We start from the raw sequence: 20793 nt of genomic DNA on the forward strand, positions 1-20793 counted from the left end.
TTAAAAAGTAATCTCTCTGGCACACAGATTTTCATCACAGTGAATTGCTTGAGCACAGACTTCTCCTCACAAAAAGGAGTAAAAGGGCTTCCTTTGATGATTCAGATCGATACTTACAGCTACAACAACCGCAGCAATAAACCTATCCACCGAGCCTACTGTCAGATCAAGGTTTTTTGTGACAAGGTAAGTGGAAGCACAATTACCATGGATGAAGGAGGAATCTTGTTAGGCAGTTTATTGTTGCTGTATTTTAGACCTAATTAAAAGTTGTTTCTTTCCTTAAAGAATTGTATTTCATCATAGTATTTGGACAAGCTGTATCACAAATCGACTGATTATCATGTCATTATTTTATTGCTTTGCAGTCTTTTTGGCCCTGATTCCTCAGCTTGTGAGCAATACTTGGACTCTTTCAGGACAGCATGTTATAGGTCATGATTCTGGAATACCAAAAAAGTAATAGAAAGTGCAAATGCAAAGATCTCTCTTTGGAAGGCCAGCGCTAATCACAGGGTCACATAAATAATAATGGCAGTCTGCTGATGTCATCCCTTCTAACTCTTACAGCCAGGATAGGTAGCAGCTAAACTTCATGTCAGTTTCTCTGAAAGAAAAATGCATTTTTCAGTGAGGGTATGCTAAGCTCCCTTTTATGATGCAGTGGAAAACAGCAAATTCCAGTGACACAGCTAATGGGTTTTCCCCCTGCTTTGCTTACAAACAGTGGTTTTAGAAGCTCTTATGCTGCTAGGATTTTCTTATCAAAAGCAAAATATAAAAATATATTAGCCATTCCCATTTTGTAATTCAGTAACTGGATTTTGTGTGTGTTCACACCCTCTTTAGCAAAATTTTGTTTTTTTTGCTGTAGATATGACTGCTCCTGTATGAAAACTAGTAAGATGTTTCTGCACCCAGACACAGATCACATCTGAATGAATTAGACAGTGTCATGGTCAGCTGTATATCAACAGGCAGAAACAGTTGCTCAGAAATGTCAGTGATGATTCTTCGAAGAGAGTGTGATCACTTCTCAGTTCATTTAGCATCTGCCAGCTGATGACTTTATCCATGCTGAGAAAGATCTTTCATAGGGGAGCTGATGCCTGGCTTCTAGTCAAGGTTCAGGGATTCAGGAGCCTACATCTATTTAAGTGACTTGGAAATTTATCCAAATTAGTCGTGGCATCCTAGAGGTGGGAATAGAAAGACAAAAAGGCCATGCCCCAGGCAAAAGGTAACATTAACTTTTTAATGGAAAGGGTAAGAGTTCAACTGTTTCAGGTCTCTGTGTTGCAGCTCTTTCCCCCTTTTCAGTTCATTCCCTTGTTGCTGTCTTGACAACGAGATCTTGAGGACTAATCAGTCAGTTGTGTTAGTGGAGGAAAATCTTTGGAAGTAATGAATGTAAATGTATGCACTGAGGTCTTCTTGCAGCCAAAATGCTGTGCTTATAATTGTAACTTTGAATGTCAAATATTCAGAGATTTGAAGCTACAGCTGGATGTTAAAAGCTCAGTGACTATCAAAGTAACAAGTCATTTTCATCTACCTGTTTCTGAAGAGCAATTAGAAAAAATTGAATTATTTAAAAAAAAGGAAGGAAATTCAGAGCACAGACTCATCAAGGGTGACCTCTAGGTACAACTGGTGGAGATTTTGAATAATACATGTTCATTGCATCTGTTGGCTTAATTGGAGCTTCAAATATGCAGACTAGAAAGCAGGAAATGAGTGTTGAGTCTATTAATCAAAACTGTCTCAAAGTAGAAGGAAAGATCACAGGGGTAGTTAGAGTGTTATTCACATCAAAAATGTATTGGAAGTGGGAACTGAAGGGTTCAAGGGTATTGATAATAGGTTATCTGTCTGTTTAATGTAAGTGTACACACACATGTAGAGCTTTTTAAGTTAACGTGGGTGTGAAAATGACTTGAGCGAATGAAAATTATTGAGGTCAATTCACATGACAGTTTGTGCTAATTGGCACTTGGTAAGAGACGAATTCTTGTGTCTCCCCAGACTTACACTGCCAAATCTTTACCAACATCCCTTTGTCACAGGGCTTTTGTAAGTAAATAAATGTTTGGAGAATTTCTACTTGCTGGTGGCACTGGGAGAATTCGTCATGCTCAGAGGAAGGTAGCTGGTGTGGCTGGGTATCCTCATCTTACCAAGATGTCAAAATAAACCCGTGGCTCTGGTTCAGTTTCTCTTGCTAGCCTGTGACTGCCTCCAGTGACATGGACAAAGCTTGCTGCATCTTTGAGGAAGGCCATGAAGCTGAGACTGTTATTTATTGCCCACCTCCTGGTCATAAATTAAAGAGGTACTACAGGAACATTAAAAAAAAACCCAAAAAACATATAATATCTAACACATATATATAATATATGTTTATAAATTCTGAAAGTGTGAGCTGCACTGTTATACCCCAATCTGACAGCCTCAAAGAGAAGCTGATGAGAAAAGTACCTGATTTATTACAATCACGTGGACTAGTGGAACTGTGGAGTAAATTTCTCCTGCCTAAGTATGAAATGTTTTTCATTTTGGAACATGGAAGAAAAAATGTTTCTCTGCCTGAGTTGTTATTACAAATGTTTCTTTCTGCAATGGTGATGCCTCTTTAGGACCAGTGGGTGTATTTGTATATTCACTTAGATAAATCACAGGTGGAAGTGTCTAGTTTTTAAGAGCATTCACTGACAAATTAATGTCTTGTAGCTGCAACACAGCATAGCTGTTGTGGAAAGAGTTATCTCTGAAGAAGTAAAACTGCATTTAGCTAAGTTTTTTGCTATATATATAATATTATATATATTTTAGTACTTATTCCGGTAATTTCTTGATTTTAATATTAGTTTACATATAAACTAGAGAGCAATAGCAACTCACATCCAGTATGTGTTTTGTGATACAAATGTAAATTTATGGAGATAAATGCTGTAAAAGCTGTAAATGTTACTTAACAAATCTAACTTTGCCTTACTCCCTAATTGTTCTCCAGTCTTTTGTCCATGTTTGTTTTTCAGTAGGCAATCTTCAAAACATTTGTTACAGTCCACATCTTGTTTTCTCAGTGCTAATTCTCTGCCCTTGCAGTCTTCCTATCATGTGCAGATCACTGGTGCTGTATTATAAGAATATATAATTTTTATTCCTTAAGTAGGTTGTCAGGGAAACTTGCTACCAGGCCTATTTATATTTATATATTGCACGATGCTTTAGCCACTGTGTATGAAAGAACTGGGACTTCAGAGCTACTTGATTTTCTATATGTGATTATCTTTGTGGAAAAGAAGCAGAGATTGACTTGGCAAATTCCATAACATTGATCCAAAATAAAATAAACTAATCCAGTTTTCTTTAATCTGAAAAAAATACATGTTCTTTGGAATATATGCAGTTCTTGCATCCTTGTTTTTGGTGTGGTACATCATAGACAAAATGGACTATCATAAAGTATTGAGCAACTCTAATTGCCTATTAATCTGCAGCTTTGTAGAGAAGGCTGATGTCTATGTGCCTGCCCAATGAGATGTGGAATGCTTTAGTCTGGAGCTAGAAGCAAGTGTACACATGAGCATCAGAGCAGAGTGGTGATGGAGTGGTCCTTATGAGGGCAAGGGCTTTGTCAGGCTAGAGCTAGAATGCAAGATTCAAGTTTAAATGAGTTGAAGAATTAGGAAGAAAATACTTTGGATCAGCTGCAATTTGTAGGCTGCATTTTGTTAATGACTAGTAGCAGAAGTACTCCTTGCATTTATTCAAAGCCCAGATATCAATGAAAAGATTAAGAACTCATTTCATTATTTCACTGACCGCAGCATAGTTTACAGTCACCTGTAAGAGGGCTTTTTCTTCTGTCCTGAAGGGATGTGCAAACTGTGGTTTATCAGGTATGTGTCAGATGGCTCAGCTGTCAAAACTATGCAGCAGAAATGCTCAAGGATGCAAAAATAATTTTGTGGTCTCATCCCTGTGATGGTGATGTCCATCCTGTAGGCTTGGCTTGCCCCTGATGTGTGCCATGTGGCTTGGGATCTTGGGGTGTGTTGCCTTGAATGAATGAATGAAGAGAAAGCTGTGAAGTATCACCAAGTTCACAGTTGCAAAAAATGTTACAGAAAATCAGTAAAACGTATATTTTTTATTATGTATAAAAGTCTGAGTCCTCCTCAGTTCTGCTTTCCTGAGAGGAAACTCGCACTTGGTGCAGTGTATGAAATACTTTGATGGTACATCCCGTTCCCTGTGAGCAGCAGAGCAGCAGCACCAAGCGGCAGGTAGGGCTGTGGCCACCTGGCAGAGCCCTTTGTGCAGCGCAGGCTTCTCAGGATGTGCCTTTTGCAGAACAGTGCCTGTGACGTGTATCTTTGCTCCTTTCTTAGAAAGAAGGGATGGCCTTAAAGGTTACAATTGTACCTCTAGATACAATTTTGATAAGTCCATGGCTCTGAATCCCTTTGCTTCTGTGATTGAGGTTGGTGATTGGACTGGACCTGGTCTGGAGACAGTATTTCTGTTTGACACGTCCATGTTTTCCTAAAGAGCTGTTTCTTCCTCCAGCTCTTTCAGCCACTGGAAATCTACTGATAGATCAGAGCCAGGAGTACATCTTTCCTTGCATTCTTTTTAAACTTGCTTCATTGACTCATGTGTGAATTTTGCCATCTTGAGTGGGTATTTTTTGCTTTCCTTACTTCCCTCCCCTTGCTTTCTATTCAAGAAACTTCTAATTTTAATTTGGAAAAAAATTCTGTAATCTTGCATGCCAACTGTCTGGGAGCATATGGATCTTCATTACCCTTCACAATGTGATGGGTATTATTTATAAAGTAAATTAGGAGAACTTCAAAGGAGGTGTTGTTGCTTTTTATGTCAGTAACAAGTTTTATTTTTTAAACTTGTTGAGAGTGTATTTACATAAGAGAAGCCTGCAACTTCCCAGGAGTTCCTGGTGCCTAATAGGGCAGTGCTACATTGTTTTCCTATTTCTGGAGAGCTTCTCCCGGTTTGAAATGCCTGTACTTTTCTGTAAGAACCCTTGCAATGTTGGCAAGCTGTCAGCACAGCCTTTTTGGACTGTCAGTTCTCAAAGGCTCTGCACAGCTGGCTACAGTGGAGCAATGCCACCCGGAGACAAAGTGGGTGGAAGAGAGTTTCGGGAAGACCTCAGCACAGACATTATATAAAATGATAGCAATCCTGCAGGTGTTTTATGCCATTACATACACAAACTATTTGGCCTGAGCTCTCTGCTCATTGCAGAGACACTGGGCTTGGGATGCCCTTTGCAAAATTGTGCTGGCATCAGTTCTCCTACAGACTGCACACAGCCTGTCCTGGCTTCTCCAAACCAACATGTGGATATGTTCCCCTTGCTGTCTGCAGCCCTGGGAGCTACTGGATGTGCCAGCTGAGTCTCAGACACAGGTGATGCATCCAAAGCTTGGTACCTTCCCAACAGTCTGGGCAGATCTGTCTTCAATGAAATAACTGGTTTCTCTTTTAGCATTTCTGTGTGTCTGTTGCTGTAGCTCCAGACATTGCAGAGTACAATGCTCTCAGTGGTTCCTCTTTGGGTAATGTCTGTGGGTTGTCTTTTTTCGCGTCAGGGAGCAGAAAGGAAAATCAGAGATGAAGAGAGAAAGCAGAACAGGAAGAAAGGCAAAGGCCAGGCATCTCAAGCCTCATGTAATAATGGTGAGTAAAGTGGGCCTTTCTGGTCTGGGGCTAAGTCATGCTTAACATGCCTCCTTTCATAACCCTATGCTTTGTGATCCACCTAGCAGCTGAAGGGAAGTTGAGTGCACTCCCTCTGCAGAAAAAGAGTGATATCACCTTCTTCAAAACAATGGCTGACCTGGATTCCCAGCCAGTTCTCTTCATACCGGATGTTCACTTTGGAAACCTACAAAGAACTGGACAGGTAGGAAATAATGACATGAGCAGGTGCCCACTTGCCACCTGTCTGCCTCTGCTCTGGGGTAGGTTTTAGGGAAATAAATCACTGTTCCTGAGGGTTGCTTGCTACAGTTTTATTTATTCATTTATTTTGGTAAATACAGTTTTAGCACATCACTTATAGAAGACCTTACAAGAAACAAGTACGTTTCTGATTTCTGGGTGTGAAGAAGGAGTTTATACTTCTTTGACAACAGAATAGTTTGGTTTTCAATACAGTTTTATAATTTTTTTGCTTTTAAATATAAGGTTGATTTGTGACTGAAACACAATCTGTTTTTTAGTGCACTCTTTGGCTTGGTGAAATGAAATGCCACCTTGTGGTAGCAGAGATCCCCCTCCCTGTCACAGCTGAAAACAAAGCCCAAACTCCTACACGTGTAGGAAGGTCAGGAGCAGGGTCACTGAACACCACTACCCATTTTCTGCCGGCATCGCCTAGAGATCTGGAAATTCCTTGAAAAAAATATTTTCACTCTTCCAAGTAAAACTCCATCATACTAATATTAATACTCGGTATTGGAACTTATTATCACTAGTGAACATAAGGAAGTCTTTTCTTTTGACTCTTTTCTACTTTATTGCCTGCTGGGAAGTTGAAAACCCAAGCTGGAGGGTCAGCTCTGACAACTTTTTTCCTATGAACATGTTATTTATTAACATCTCAGGGAATAGAATTAGACCTTTATGTATGTGTTTATAAAGACAAATAGTTGATGAGGAAATTTAATATTGCTGAAAAATTGTAAAATGAGAAAGATTAAATGAAAATGAGTGTTGGAATTTTCACTTACTTTGAAGCAGTGAGAATTGTGGTTGAGCAAAGCACAAAGAGCGCAGACATTGTAATCGCAGCTGTTACTGCCTTACTCTCCCAAATTGGAAAGACACCCACTCACATATCAGTGTTGGGTACCTTCTGTCCTCATGGCTTTCAAACCACAATGTGGATTTGTTTCAAAACAGGAGACAGTGGAAGCATTCCTTAGTATATATAATCCTGTAAATAATTTTCTAAACTAACTGGAAGATATCCCCGTTTCCTAGCTGTTAGGCAGTGTTCAGCCATGTCTTTTATTGCTGTACTTAGTTACAGACCTCAGCTTTGCACACACACACCTCTGAGCTACTTTCATTGCTTGTGTTTAGAAGTGAAGGCTCCCAGTGAGAGCCGAGTGTGCTCCGAGCCTTGCCAGCACCAGTGCTGGAGACCCGCCTGTGGTGGCTCGCCCTGCCCAGCAGGAGTGGCTGTGTGCTCTGTGCCTGCACCCCACGCTTGCACCACAGCTCAGCAGCTGCAGGGCTGGTGCACTTGTTGTGAGGAGTTTGGCTGACTGTTCTGTGAAGTGTTGGACAACAGACTGTGATTTTATACCTCCCCTGCTAATGTCAGCTTGCATTTGCTGCTGTTGTAAATTCGGTCCCGATGACTCTGAGCTATGTGCATTTACACAAAACTGGACTTGGGCTTCTGCCCACAGCCTGTGCAAAAAATGTTTAGCTGTCCCATTAGTAATTGTATTTCCATTAGGCTTGTAGTTTAATCTTGTTATTTATAGTTTAATTAGATTTTCAGAAAGTATTAAATACATATAAGCTTGTGAGTGCTGTGTCTCAAACTGTATTGTGGTAATTTAGGTGAGTAGTGATCTGATTTAGAGTATTGTAAAATAATTGGGAAAATTATATAAACCAGGGAAGAGGGTTGTGTCTCTCAAGTAAACTCTGATATATTTCCACTAGATAATACTCAACAGCAGTTTCTGTAAGGCACACTTCTTCCAGCAACTGTTAGAGCTAGAGGTGTTTGTGTTTTATAGCAGGAAAAGGATTTTAAACATATCATAAACTGCTGAACACTTGTTGTCTTTTCTCCCTTTTGAAGTTTCTCTTTTAAGCAAGAGAGTTTTGGAGTTTTGGGAATAACTAATTTTTATTTCCATCCTTCTAGGTTTACTATAATACAGATGACGAGAGAGAAGGGTAAGATATTTATTGTTTCACAAGCTTTGCAGTTAACAGTTTGAATTTGTAGAAAGTCAATACAAAATATGAAATCAGATAAAACTGACCCCCTTTCTCTCCCCTCCCTCATGTAAACTGTCTACTTTTTATATCTGTGGTTTAATACATTTCCAAGAGTCCCAAGTTCAATACAGGTACAGGACAACATATTTGACAGTGAAGTGCCATCTACATAAGCATGAAGGTTCCCAAATAATTTAAAACCCAGGAATTTTTTATTGAAGCACTGAACTTCACTGCATTCCTGAAAGCTGTTTAGCAGTGCATACATGTGTATGCAACAAATACAGGAACTGCAGAGAGAATGGCCATGAGCCAAAATAGAAAGGCAGAAAGAAAACAGAGAACCAGGGAAGGAGGAAGGTTGGAAATGGGAGTACTCTGTATCTGACTTTGGAGGGACTGGAAGATTTGATTGAAGTCCCTGTAACATGTAGAGATGACATGAAATAAGGATTTAATATGGGTGGCTGAACTTCTGCCCGCATTGTGTGCCAGCCCCATACTTCTGTAAATTGCTTGAATCCCCAGGTGAACACCCTCAAGTCTGAGATTCTGGAGTAACATAACTACAGTCCCATAAAACTGCAAAAAGTGACCTGTGGTAGGGAGTGGCTGTTCAACTGCAGCTGACATTTTCTTAAAAACATGAGGCCCTTTTTATTTCTTATTGAAACTAATGTTCTTCATAACATTTTCTAATGGAATTTGAGAAAGAAAGGGGTTTATTGCATCAAGCAATAACTACCCCCTTTCCCTCAATTTTTAAACAGTTAAGGGCCTAATTTTCAAATTAGTGTGTAACATCAGAACGTATTTTCCTGTCGCCTGTCCCAGCCAGTCAATCTCGGCAATTTAAGAGGCCTGGATAGTTCAGCTAAGCATCAAAAACTAAATCCTTGCACTTTTGCTGCTACTTGAGTAGACAGTGTGTATTTCTGCCAGACTACAAAGTGAGTTGTTCCTGTTGCTCTTATCTCCTCTTCTGCTGTGAGCAGTTTTACTATGACACAGTCCTTGTTTTGTATATTCTAGTAGCAGTGTCCTGGTCAAAAGGATGTTCCGGCCTGTGGAAGAAGAGTTTGGTCCCTCCCCTTTGAAACAAATCAAAGAAGAAGGTCTGAAAAGAGGTAACAGTCAATTATTAGCAGTTAAAAATAATTCTGTGGGACTCAAACCCTCAAGCTGGGAAGGGCAAGTGTGGCTTGGACAAAGTCAGTTGTAAGATGCTGGTGCAAATATAGGTAGATGGGAGAAGAGATCTTTTCATCTACCAGTCTATAAGGAGGCATTTTAACAAATGCTAGAAATTAATTAAAAAAAAAAAAGGACTATGCTCTCTCAAGAAGGGATCAGGACGCACGCGTATAGAAAAAAAGCTCAAAAGTTTCTTGGTCCTTGGCCAAGCTACAAAGTTCATAAAAGTTCTAGTAGCAAATCTGTGATGGTCTATTTTTAACTTTTGCTCATCTTTTCTGTTCTGTCTGGGATCACAAGCAAATATGCAAGATGCATTGGGTCAAATACAGAGACCTTAACAGGCAAGCTCCTGCTGATTGTAGACTTAGATTGGCTGGAATAAAATCTCAGAAATTTCCTATCCTCTTAGAAATATAAGACATGGAGAGACATCTTCCAGCAGATGTAACTGAATTGTTTAAGGGTTTGTTTCCCTTAACTGTTTTTACTGCCCGAGTGGGCTTTATTGCAGTTGCATTTCATATGCTCTACCAACTCCTGTTTTCCAGTCTGCTACAAGTGAAGCTTAAGTTGAATAACATTGAAACAACAGCTTGGGTTGAGCTGTTAAACTTTGCAGTGAAGGTGGTTTTGTCCACCAAGTCTGTTTTGTGTACAGTTACTTCTACTGCAGTGCCATTTGTGATAACTTCCTACACTGTCACAGTTAAACACCCTGGAGAATATTTGCCATTCCTTCAGTCTTATGAGTTCTGTCACATAAGTTTATTGACAAACTTAAGTAACTAAAACTTACAAGTATTTTGAAGTTTACCTGTCAGGTTGTGAGACAACAAAGCAACAAGGTACAGAAGTGAACTGGGTTTTTCTTAGTTGTACCATTTGTAAGACTCCTTTGAACTTTATAGAAATGACTTCCCACAAGCACACATTTGCAAAGTTTATATGTTGGTTCGAGTGGTGTGCTTGAACGGCGGGAAGCATAGAAGGTTATAGGATAGAGACTGATACCTTCTTGAAATAAATGTGAACATATGATTCTTTTAATTAAATCTTAAATTAATTATGTCAGGTCAGCACTGACCATGGACTTGCATTTGGTCGACTCAAGACCTTGGCCACATTCACATTATCAGGGCTCTATCAAGCAGAAGATGACAGCCATGAGGGCTACATGGATAAAACTGTCATTTCCTACAATTTCACCTGGGTTTCCCAGCTGGAAGCCTAGGAAGTTGCCTGCAAGGAGGTATTGGTTTGCTTAGATTATTCCTGTCCTTTGCTGTGGTTAGTTGTTTGGATATCCAGGATTTGCAAGCATTTCAAGGGTAAGATTAGAAAGAAAAAAAAAAATCAGCTGGTGGCAAAACTGTGTAAAATGATTAAATCCAGGAGAGGCACCAAACTAGAAAAGCTGGAGGATGCTCTCTTCACATCCTCTTCCTGTTCAGTGTTTCTCTCATCTTGGACTATGCTGGCTGGAGGCCAAGGCTTTTCCAGCATGGCCTTTGCTCTGGTGAACTTCCTGCCATAGGGAACCCTGCATCTGGGATTGTGCTGATGGCGTGCAGCCCAGCTGAATCTACCCATTTGATAACACTGTCTTTGCCAGAGAACTCACTGGGTATTAAAATGTTTTGGGCTTTTTTCCCCAAGCATTGCCATATTAGAAGCTTCTTTTCTCAAGATTTATTTGGTACAGCAGAATCAGTAACTCCTAGAGAGCAGGTATAGATGGGGGTGTAGGTGTAATTTTTTGAGAGAGAGCAGGTCTGGTATGTGAAACTATACATTAAAATATACATTAAGAGTATTGTAATCCCAAGGTGTGTCCTTAGCAGAGCAGTGCAGGTAAATAGCAGCCAGTGGGGTGTCCAAGCCCCACTGAAGAACTGAATTGTGTGGCCTCACCTCTGCCTGCTGGACCTACTTGTAACACTGTCTGGTGGAAGTAAAAGTATTAGGGGCAGCCTTCAATAGAATAGGTCTGAAGGGGTCTGCAAATAAAGTTTATATTCTCACTCAGGTAGCTGCCTCTTTTTGAATTATTTTTTCATCTTCTTGACCTCTAAGGGAAGTCCAAGCACCCAACACAGAAATGTGTAAGTATGTTAATCTATACCAAATGTGAATCACAGCTAGGTACTTTTCTAAACTTGGCTTTTTCCTGTTTTTAGTTCTCAGTAAGTTTCCAAATCACTTTCCCTTTCAGACTTCATAGGGAGTTTCCCATTAATTATAAATCCAGCATCTGAATTATAGATCAGGTTTATATCTAGTCCTGTAGTTCTCATTTTCAAGAAAATAATTTCTTTCTAGCTTTTGTCTCTTAGGAAAGTCATGTTAAAGTACTCCGAAACATTTTGTATTCATAACAATCAGGGGGTTGAGAGCCATCCAAAGGAATTTGTGCCTGGGCAATAATGAAAACCCAAATGTGAGAAAAGAAAGCCAAATTACAGCTAACAGCCCTTCTTTCCTTTACTTAGATGTACTACATCTTCATCCAGAGACTATTTAACAGAGACTGTAGTCATTGTTCATGTGGTTCCAGTCACAGCTCTGGTAGTGCCCAGGCTCAGAGCTTCCAAATGCCTCAAGTCTTACTGCTTCATTTTTCCTCATGTATGTTGTTGTTAACAATTTTAAAAGAGGTATCTAACATTGTTCTGCATTCATACAAAAATCCTCAATTCAGTGGCCTAGCTTCCAAAAGTTTCACTGGTGCAACAACATCCCTTGAGCATGAGCCTTGAGCAAAGGCTGTTTGTCCCTCTGCAGTTTGGTGTGTTGGGGCTATTTCTCAGGTAACTAAAGACATTTATCTCCCTCCATCTTTTGCAAGTATTTTTAACATCTAAAAAATATTAAGGTCTGCAATGGATTTCAGTGCTGGCAAGAAGGTTAAGGACTAAGACCAGGGAGTAGATCAGACAAATTTGTATTTATCTTTTAACTTTTAGGCAAAAAATAGCTCATTACCTTGTACAAGATGTCACCCTTGTTCCCCTCCAATTACTGTAATTTGTTCTGTTAGAGTGAGCCCATCTAGATCAGTCTCAAGTTGTGCCAAGGGAAATATAGGTTGGATATTAGGAAAAAATTTTTCACTGAAAGAATAATAAAGTACTGGGATGGTCTTCCTGGGGAGGTGGTGAAGTCATCATCCCTGGATGTGTTTAAAATAAGACAGGATGTGGAACTCAGTGCCATGGTCTAGTTGAAGTGTTAGGGCATGGGTTGGACTCGATGATCTTGGGGATCTCTTCCAACCCAGTGATTCTGTTGAATTCTGTAGAAGCTATGAATTTGGTGACAGTAGGATCAGAGGACATGAGTTGTCTTACATGGTCACAATCATTCAGTGGCATTGCTGCTGCTGAGCCCAGTGAAGCCTTTGCAGCCCTTTCCCTTCTCCTCTGGCTGTGCCTCCTGCTGCGGCTGTCTCTCCACTGCTCTGCCAGCATGATGGCTTGTGGGGCTTCACTGTACACTGAGACAGGGACCTGATCTTTTTGAGTAATAACTCAATAAAGGGTTGTTTTTTCACTTATGTCTGCTGTTTGAGAGAATTTGTCATCCAGGAAAATTTGTTGAGATGAGCCAGAGTAAGAGGGTGTAAGGGCAGGGATGAGACAGGGGCTTCCTAAGGTATCACAAGTCATTTGTGGAAAAGTAATCTACTGAATCAAGGCCAGCAGTTTCACACCTGTCAGAGAAAAGAAAAACCTAAAAACCCTCCATGTGCTTACTAATCCTGCTTCTCTGTGTGTATAATGTTGCCTGGCACACCAAGCACAACAGATGTGAAGCTCAGCACCAGGATTGTGTAATGTACCCAAGTTTAACCTTGGACCAAGTGATTTTTTTTTTTCTCCTTTCAGATATATTTGTAATTGTTAAGGCTGGCAGAGCTCCACATGTTTGTAAAGCTAGGAGTTACAGGACAGCCCTCTAGGCACAAGGAAAAGGTGTACTAAATTAATATAAGTGTTAGTACTGCTAAAATTAACCCATTGAGTTGAGCTTGTTCATATGATTAAACATATCATATATGGTAAAATTAATTCCTGGTGTGGATTTTTTTTTCTTTTATATTTTGACAGTTTAAGTTATGAACCAAAGTTGACTCAGCTTCCAAGTGCATTAAAAGGATTTTTTCAGGCCAGGCCCCAAAGAGTTGCCAAAATATAGGTGAAAAGGATATCACTCTGCATGCTGTGGTAGCAGTTTCATGGTTTATATTTCTGAATTGAATATTCAAAAAACCCAACATTTTCCTGCATGTTTGGTTTGTAGGCCAAGTCAGGGGACTGAACTACCCATGATTTTTTTCCAGTCATTTCCAAACATAGGCAAAGAAACTACAATTCTCTGCAAACAGGCCTAATCATCTTGCTAGAGTCTTGGCCTGAGAATTAACTTCTACACAGTTACTTCTATATGAAAAATAGTCATATTTTTTAGTTCATCTGCATGATATCTATTGAGTTACCTGGTGAAGATATCTCTTGGACCATAAGAATTGGCAGTAAAAGATGCCCTTTTCTATCTACAAAAAAAAAAAGTTACCACTGTAATTTGCCACACAGACATGACAGTGCATTGTGTATTTGTACCTCATGTGCAGCAGTGCTATTTGAAAAGGCAGTTTATTTAGGAAACAAAATAAATTGTAGAACATCTTATTTAACCTGTTACTTATCAGCCATATGAGATGATGCCTAAAACACTTTTCTAGTGTGTATGCTTATATGCTTTGCCTTTGCCATGTTTTAGCAAGGTTCCTCCTTTTACCTGTACAAATGTGAAGAAAGCAAAAGCTAGAGAGGGCAGAGCACTGTGCCTGTGGATAACTAACAGCTAGTAGGGCATCTGAGGGGGAGAAAAGAAACAGAAATGGCATTTGGGTACCTAAGCAGGTGGGCACACTGGTAAAATGCCTGCCTGCCAGCTGTGCTCTTGAATGTCTCCTCTGTAAAATCTCAAATGACTTTGAACTAATTTTTTCCAGTGTTTATTTTCATACTGGTCAGGCCATTTGCAGTTGTCTGCATGTCAGAGACAACTATTTCTTAACCTTTTCTTTGATTTTTCTCTCAAAGCCACAGCTAAAGGCAACCCTGACTTGCCTTTCTTGAATATCCTTTCCCAGCCTTTTAGGTGAAGCCTGGAGAGGTACAAGCCAAGACAGAGGTTTAAGAAGACCTGACTTGTGTGTTTTGTCCTATAACCAAGGGACAGGGGCCCAGTGCTTTTTAGCTTCTTTCTGTAAATGGAGATTTAGATTCTGGAAGACAGAGATTCTTCATATTCGATTAAATTTGCTGAATTTTCAGTACTGTATGTTCAATGCAACTATGATGTGTTGTCCATGTCCAGATCACTGATGATATTAAAGGCACATCTTTTTAAGTGCAAACCATCTTCAGTGCTTTATTTTATCTGTCATGGATTAATATTTGTTTTTCTATTCAGTGTGGGGTATTTCATCTGTGCAATTGATTGAACCTGATCCAAGTTTGATTTTTTTTTCTGTTTCAGTGCTTTTGTATGTGAGGAAGGAGACAGATGAGGTGTTTGATGCTTTGATGCTAAAATCACCCACAGTAAAGGGGCTAATGGAAGCTGTAAGTATCCAATATCCTCACATTGTTTGTCTTTCTTGGCAAGAAAATCTAGAAGCTTTCCATATATTATTGAGATAAACCATAATATAAAGATGAAATTATTCTCAAGTGTGTTTAAAGCATTTCTTAAAGGCTTTTTGAAGTGCAGCTCTGAAATGCTGGCATTTTCCTAATTCAGCATCGTCAGCAGGTTACTGGGTTTAGACAGCATCACAGAGCTGATTATTGGAGACCTGAGCTTTGATCAACAGCAGTAATTAACCAGTGTCAGGGTGGGAGAGAGGTGCAAGCTTCATTTTCTGAAATGCTTCTTTCTGAACTGATGGTTCAGAGCCTGTTGAATCTTTTCCTGTAATGCTTACCAGTACATTCCCAGCCTGCTTTCCAAGAAGAGACCAAATGATGCACCATTTCTGTGGGAATTTCATACAGCCTTTGTGCAATTGCTGTTCAGCATGTATGAATGACTTGTCATTCATACATTGTATCATATTCCTTCTCTAGCCCTCACAGTGTGACCTACGTACCAGTAGCCTCTTTACTGCTTCTCTGAGTTGAGTTTTTGCTTGTTAGCCATTAGCTGTCATCATAAAATTTGCTATTTCCATGTTTAATCCTATTTATATGAGCGGATGGCTCATGAAATTTGGTAAGGGAGGAGTTAAGAAATAATCATGTGTCTCACTGCTTCAGTGGGGGAATGTGAGATTGACATGTGGGATGCTGAGTTGATTTCCAGCCTTGTTTACGTGTAGGGGAGAAGATGGAAATGCATGAAAGTGCCCCTATGGAACTCAGCTGAATGCTATAAGTGTGTATATTTATACTCTCTTAAAACTGTCAGTATCTCATTGCATGTACTGAACACTTTTAATGCAGTAAAGATTGAGTTATTTGGTCAATATTTGGCCAGTAGCAGAAGGCAGAAAAGGATTTGTGGGTTAGTGAAGTTGTTTAAAGCACCTATTTAGATGAGAGTATCTCTGGGGAGAGTCAGTGGCATGCTAAGGATATCCTAACTGTGCTTCTGCTGATGCTGTTTGTTAGCTGTGACTGCAGCTCAGCTGTCAGGCAGAGCACATGGATAACAAAAACCAGGCTTTGCTTGAAGAGGCAGCAGTCTGATTCATGGTAGGCTGCAACAAGACTTCATCTTGTCTTTGTATGGAAGTATGTTATAATCCTTCTGTAACTGCTCAAGCTAAAATGAATATTTTATCTCCCGTAGTCTGTGCCTCTCCATGCCTGTTCTCCAGCCACCATACAACAAAAACAAAGCTGGTGCAGAAGCAGGAAAGGTTTCTGCATACCTGTCAGTGCAGCTGCTGACTCACTGGCATGTTTTCAGCACCAAAGAAATCTAATCTGTTGTAAAATATCCCAGTTCACTGGAAGGAAGATGTTCAGAAAATTTTAATTCTCTTTGGTAGGATATTGTGGATAGAAAGCTGTCAAAGTGCATATTCTTAAATATTCTCTCTACAGTCATTGTAGCAAATCATGTAATTTTAATTGTTCATATCCTAAGTGGTCCATTCTAGTCTCATATTAAGAATTTAGGAACTCAGTCTCTGAGTATTACAGAGCTCCAGGTGTGAAAGAGAGCTCCAGTGATCCTCAGTCATACCCTCCTTCTCTGTTTATGGATTTTACTTTTTATTTCCCCTTTTGTTAGTCACTATTTCTGATCTTTGACTTTTTCCTAAGTTTCTGTTATTAGTTATATGTTTTTCTCAGATCCTATGTTTATTTTATTCTCACATATACCCCCCTTCCAAATTAACAATTAGATTGCTTCTCACATATCTTTCTTTTGGCAAATATTTAGAGGTCTTGGGTTTCAGAAATGCAGCATGTCTCAGGAAGTGACTCAGATGTTTGGTTTTCACTAGTCTTGTTCAACAGAAAATAGCAAAACATCACACACATATGTGGTGTCTGACCAGCTCTTCATCCTTCTTTCAGCCTGATCCAAAGTCAGCATAACTGTGGATCTCAGTAGGTACCTCTGCCTTACATTGTGCAAAATTGCATACTTATTCAAATTACAGAAGGCAATTTAAATTGGAAAATTCAGGAATCTCCCTAAGTCTTTCACTAATTAAAAGCTAACAGCTGAGTTCAACAGAGCTAGCTTGGACTATTAGATACCTGCCTATATATGTGATGTTCCAGCCAGTCTAGGGCAACAGACTAAACTGTTTTATAGAAACAAGCTGGCAAAGGTGTTTTCCTACATGCCTTCACCCACCCAGATATTGCCCTTTCTGGCTTCCTGACTCCAGCAGAGAGCATTTCTGGTGGCTTGTGCAATCAGACAGACTTGTCATGCCAGGGGACTGCAGCCCAAAGGGACACCTAGACATCTATTTCAGTGGCACTTGGAAGGCTGTCACACTGCTTTGGGCATCCTAACAGAAAGAAATCTCTGCTCAGAAGATTGATAAATAGACAATGAAGATGATAAGGAAAAACATTCCTCCAAATAAAATTTTAAAATTTTTAAAATTTAATGTAGCCTGCTTGGGTTCAGGTGAGAAATCCTGTTGTTTTGTATGGAAGTTGACAATAAGTGGTGGTCCCCCTGCACTGGCAGCAAACACCCTGAGAAGAGGGTATTAAGTGAAATGCCCTAGCAGATGCTTGCTCTCTGCTTTCTTAATTCTGCTGTAGGACTTAGCACATTTGTACTGCAGACTGTGAGGGGGAGGCTCTCCCATACCCCCACTTTAAGCCTCGCTTCCACAGCTTGCTGTTTGGTATAATTGATTGAATCCCAGGGGTTCTTGAGAAATGTGCTTATTCGGTCAGCTGGAAATCTTTCGCAGAGCTCACTAATCCCTGCATGTTATATAAATCCTACACCTGTCATAGGCAGTGTGACAGGCAAGGCTTTCTCAGCCCAACCTCTCATAGTTTATGTAGGAAGTGATGTCCCAGAGTCCCAAACTGCTTTGAGCAACATTTGGAATGCATGAGTGTTAGGTATGCCAAATATCCTAGGGAAGATTTATGCTGGAATGTGCAGAATGCTGTATATTAGCTGCTAGTAAGCCTCCTTGGCAAGAAATGTTTTGCTCGGCTTGTTTATTTGCATGGAGTCAGTGAAAAGTGTCTTCAAGTGCTGATCTTTACAATATCACTAGGCTTCAGAGTTAACAACCCAGAGAGGAAGATCGTTTCCTCATGTTCACACAGTTGTGACACTTTCTGCAGTTTTGAGTTGCCAGTTTTTCTCCAATGCCAGTTACAAAGGATTTTTTTCAACTGTCTGATGAAATTGAGCTAATTTTATTATTGCTTTACATGAAAACTTAAATTTAGGGGTACAACAGAAGAACAGATACAAAAATTCAGCACCAGATTGTTTATCTGATGTCATTCTGTTCATGATAAGCAAAGCCAGAGGATAATAAAAAGTAAAAGAACAGTGAAACATGCTGGTGCAAGTGAAACTGAAGTAGCAAGTAATACCCAAGCTCAGTTTGCATTATGTTCTCTGCTAGATGGAAAACTTAGGGAGTGGATGGGTCTATTGTACCTCATCAGTTATTCCCCTTTCTATATATATAAGCATATATCTGTTTGCCACTGATATATGTTGATAGTCAGAGGACACTGTTTTCAGTGGAAGAGAAGTTTTATTGGTTCTTCAGAATCTTGTAGTTATGCTATAAAATGCATGCCAAGATGATGCCCTTGTGCATTATTAGGGATAGTTTTAAACTACAAAATGCAACTGGACTAAGATGACAATTATACTATTATAGGTCATATAGACAAGTAGAGGCTAATTAATTCTCTTTTTCAGAGAATCTTGGCTGTCTGGATGGGAGCCATGCTTGATGTTCAACCTGTGGCTCTTTGAATCTGTCCTCAGTGCTGAGTTTATCCATTACATTTTCTCTTTCATGATAATTGCTGATAACAGAACTCTGAATGCAAACAAAAGAAAGGATTTTACAGTGGCTGTTGTTTGCCAGTCTTTAAATGGATTTTTAATTATGCATTTCAGTTCTCTAATGCAGAAGATAAGTAGTCAGCTGTTTAGCTGCAACTTTGTTTCACCTGGGAAGAGCTGGAAACTTTGCTTGGCAGCACAGAGCAGCTCAGGACATTAATCACTGTGGGGGAAAAAGTATTTTTTCTGTAACTATTTTGCCTTTTGGGACAATCCTCTTCTAAAGTGTGAACTGTGAGACGTGTTCCCTGAAAGAAGAATTATAATTTGTTATAATAATAAAGCAAACCTGGCTCAGATGAAGGGCCCAGGGACATCATCTTCATAAGCACACCATGGACTCACTGCAGAATAGACATCCAAAAAAGTTACTGGTACACTGCTGCAAAGCAATGCCAAAGCATCCCAGTGAAGTACTTTTTGGCCTGGGTAATTTGTCAGCTAAGTAGATCTTCCTTCTAAATTTTTACTGTATTTTCTGCTTTATTGTTTTAGTTGCTTTAGCAAGAAGTTTATTTTAAAAGTCCTTTACCTTGACAACACATTGCTCTGTGACATCTCATCTTGTTTTCTATACCCTTAGATGATGTTTTATGAGCCAAATAGTGACTTCATTTTGCTCCTGTAGAAACTAGACTGAGTCACCTTCCCAACAGTACAGAAGCTTCTTAGTCCCATATGTTTGATGTCAGTAGTCCTCCCACAATAAAAGATACCTTGAAGATACTTTTCAGACCAAAGTACCACCATGGAGAGTCCTCTTAGCTTAACAAACCTTGAAATGTCTTTGAGAAATATAAATGTGTATGTTTCTGTTGTTCCATCAGTCCATCAGTTCCTGTCGGGTTGCCATGTGTCTGCCTTCTGCCTGGTGGGAGAAGCCTTTGCTTCCAAGAGCCCAAAAAATCAGATTAAAAAACAACAGAAAGATCAGATTGAAATTCCCTGGTAAAATCTGAAGCTGGGAAGAGCACTGACTCCTTGAGCAGAGCACTAGGAGATGCTGGGGCAGATCTGATGACTCACACCCTCTAAAAACTATGGTATTCGAGTTTCTGGATGGAGACAATTGTGGGTTTTGATTAAGCTGTTCAGCATTACTGCTCCCCAAGTCATCCTTAAATGAAAGCATGATATGGTTGTGACAGACTTTTCTGTATACCTATCTTGTCTAAGTTTGCAGAGATTTTGTTTTAATGTCTTCTGTAAGGTAAGAGGTGATAATTTTATATTTCTCACTCATCTTTAGTGATATTTATTTTATTTTTATTATTTCAGATATCTGAGAAATATGGGCTGCCAGTTGAAAAGATTGCAAAACTGTATAAGAAGAGCAAAAAGGGGTAAGTTAGTTACCTAACTAACTAAGGATCTATTGCAGGATCCTTTCAAAGTACTCAGAGATCCTAATTATACTTGGGGCCTCATGATGCTGGGCAGCACAAACCCTTTCAGGAGACATATCCAGGTGTGTGAAATCTTCCTGTCTGTGGAGACTGTAAGGGATGGCAGAAGAGGAAACATGGATCTCCAATCTGTGTCTGACCAGTGTTCATAAGCTTACTGTGAAGAAAGGGTTTGTGGATAGCATAAGTGGATAAAGTCTGTTTTGTAGACAATACACTTAATTACATCATGGAGGGCCAGCATGGGAGATTCTGCCTTTGCTGTGAATGCAGTGTGGAGTTTTCCTGCAGTGTTAGGAAGAAGTAGGCCACTGTCTTACTCTGAAAGACAGGCAGCAATGTTTGCTGAAGGGGTTTCAGCTGAATAAATTCAGATATGAACATTACAGCTAGACTTTTGGAATAGCTAGGCTCCTGCTCCTTGCCATAAAACTAAATCTTCAATTTTTTTAAGGTCCTGTTTAACCACAATATTGTAGTGATATAATTTTAAACCAATAATTTATTTGCAGCTATATCTCCATTTTAGGGCATTATTGTATCTAGGGATTTCTTTAGCTTTTGAGAAGACAGGTGAAACTTCTCATGTTCTGCTTCT

General features: G+C 39.6%; 1 protein-coding gene across 4 annotated transcripts in view; it reads left to right on the plus strand.

Annotated features, from left to right (window-relative positions):
• The window catches only part of GRHL2 (grainyhead like transcription factor 2), a 65819-nt gene that overhangs the window by 40090 nt on the left and 4936 nt on the right, over window positions 1-20793 (plus strand). For 2 of the 4 annotated variants that reach the window (XM_015618976.2, XM_033512364.1), the window contains exons 9-15: window positions 28-186; window positions 5625-5712; window positions 5799-5938; window positions 7925-7956; window positions 9034-9128; window positions 14743-14828; window positions 20068-20132. In XM_015618976.2, the coding sequence (XP_015474462.1) occupies window positions 28-186; window positions 5625-5712; window positions 5799-5938; window positions 7925-7956; window positions 9034-9128; window positions 14743-14828; window positions 20068-20132 (665 nt within the window). The remainder of the gene's footprint in view (window positions 1-27; window positions 187-5624; window positions 5713-5798; window positions 5939-7924; window positions 7957-9033; window positions 9129-14742; window positions 14829-20067; window positions 20133-20793) is intronic. The other 2 variants (XM_033512365.1, XM_033512363.1) reach the window with 2 other exon arrangements.

This window comes from Parus major, chromosome 2, assembly GCF_001522545.3.
Source record: "Parus major isolate Abel chromosome 2, Parus_major1.1, whole genome shotgun sequence".
Lineage (NCBI taxonomy): Eukaryota > Metazoa > Chordata > Aves > Passeriformes > Paridae > Parus > Parus major.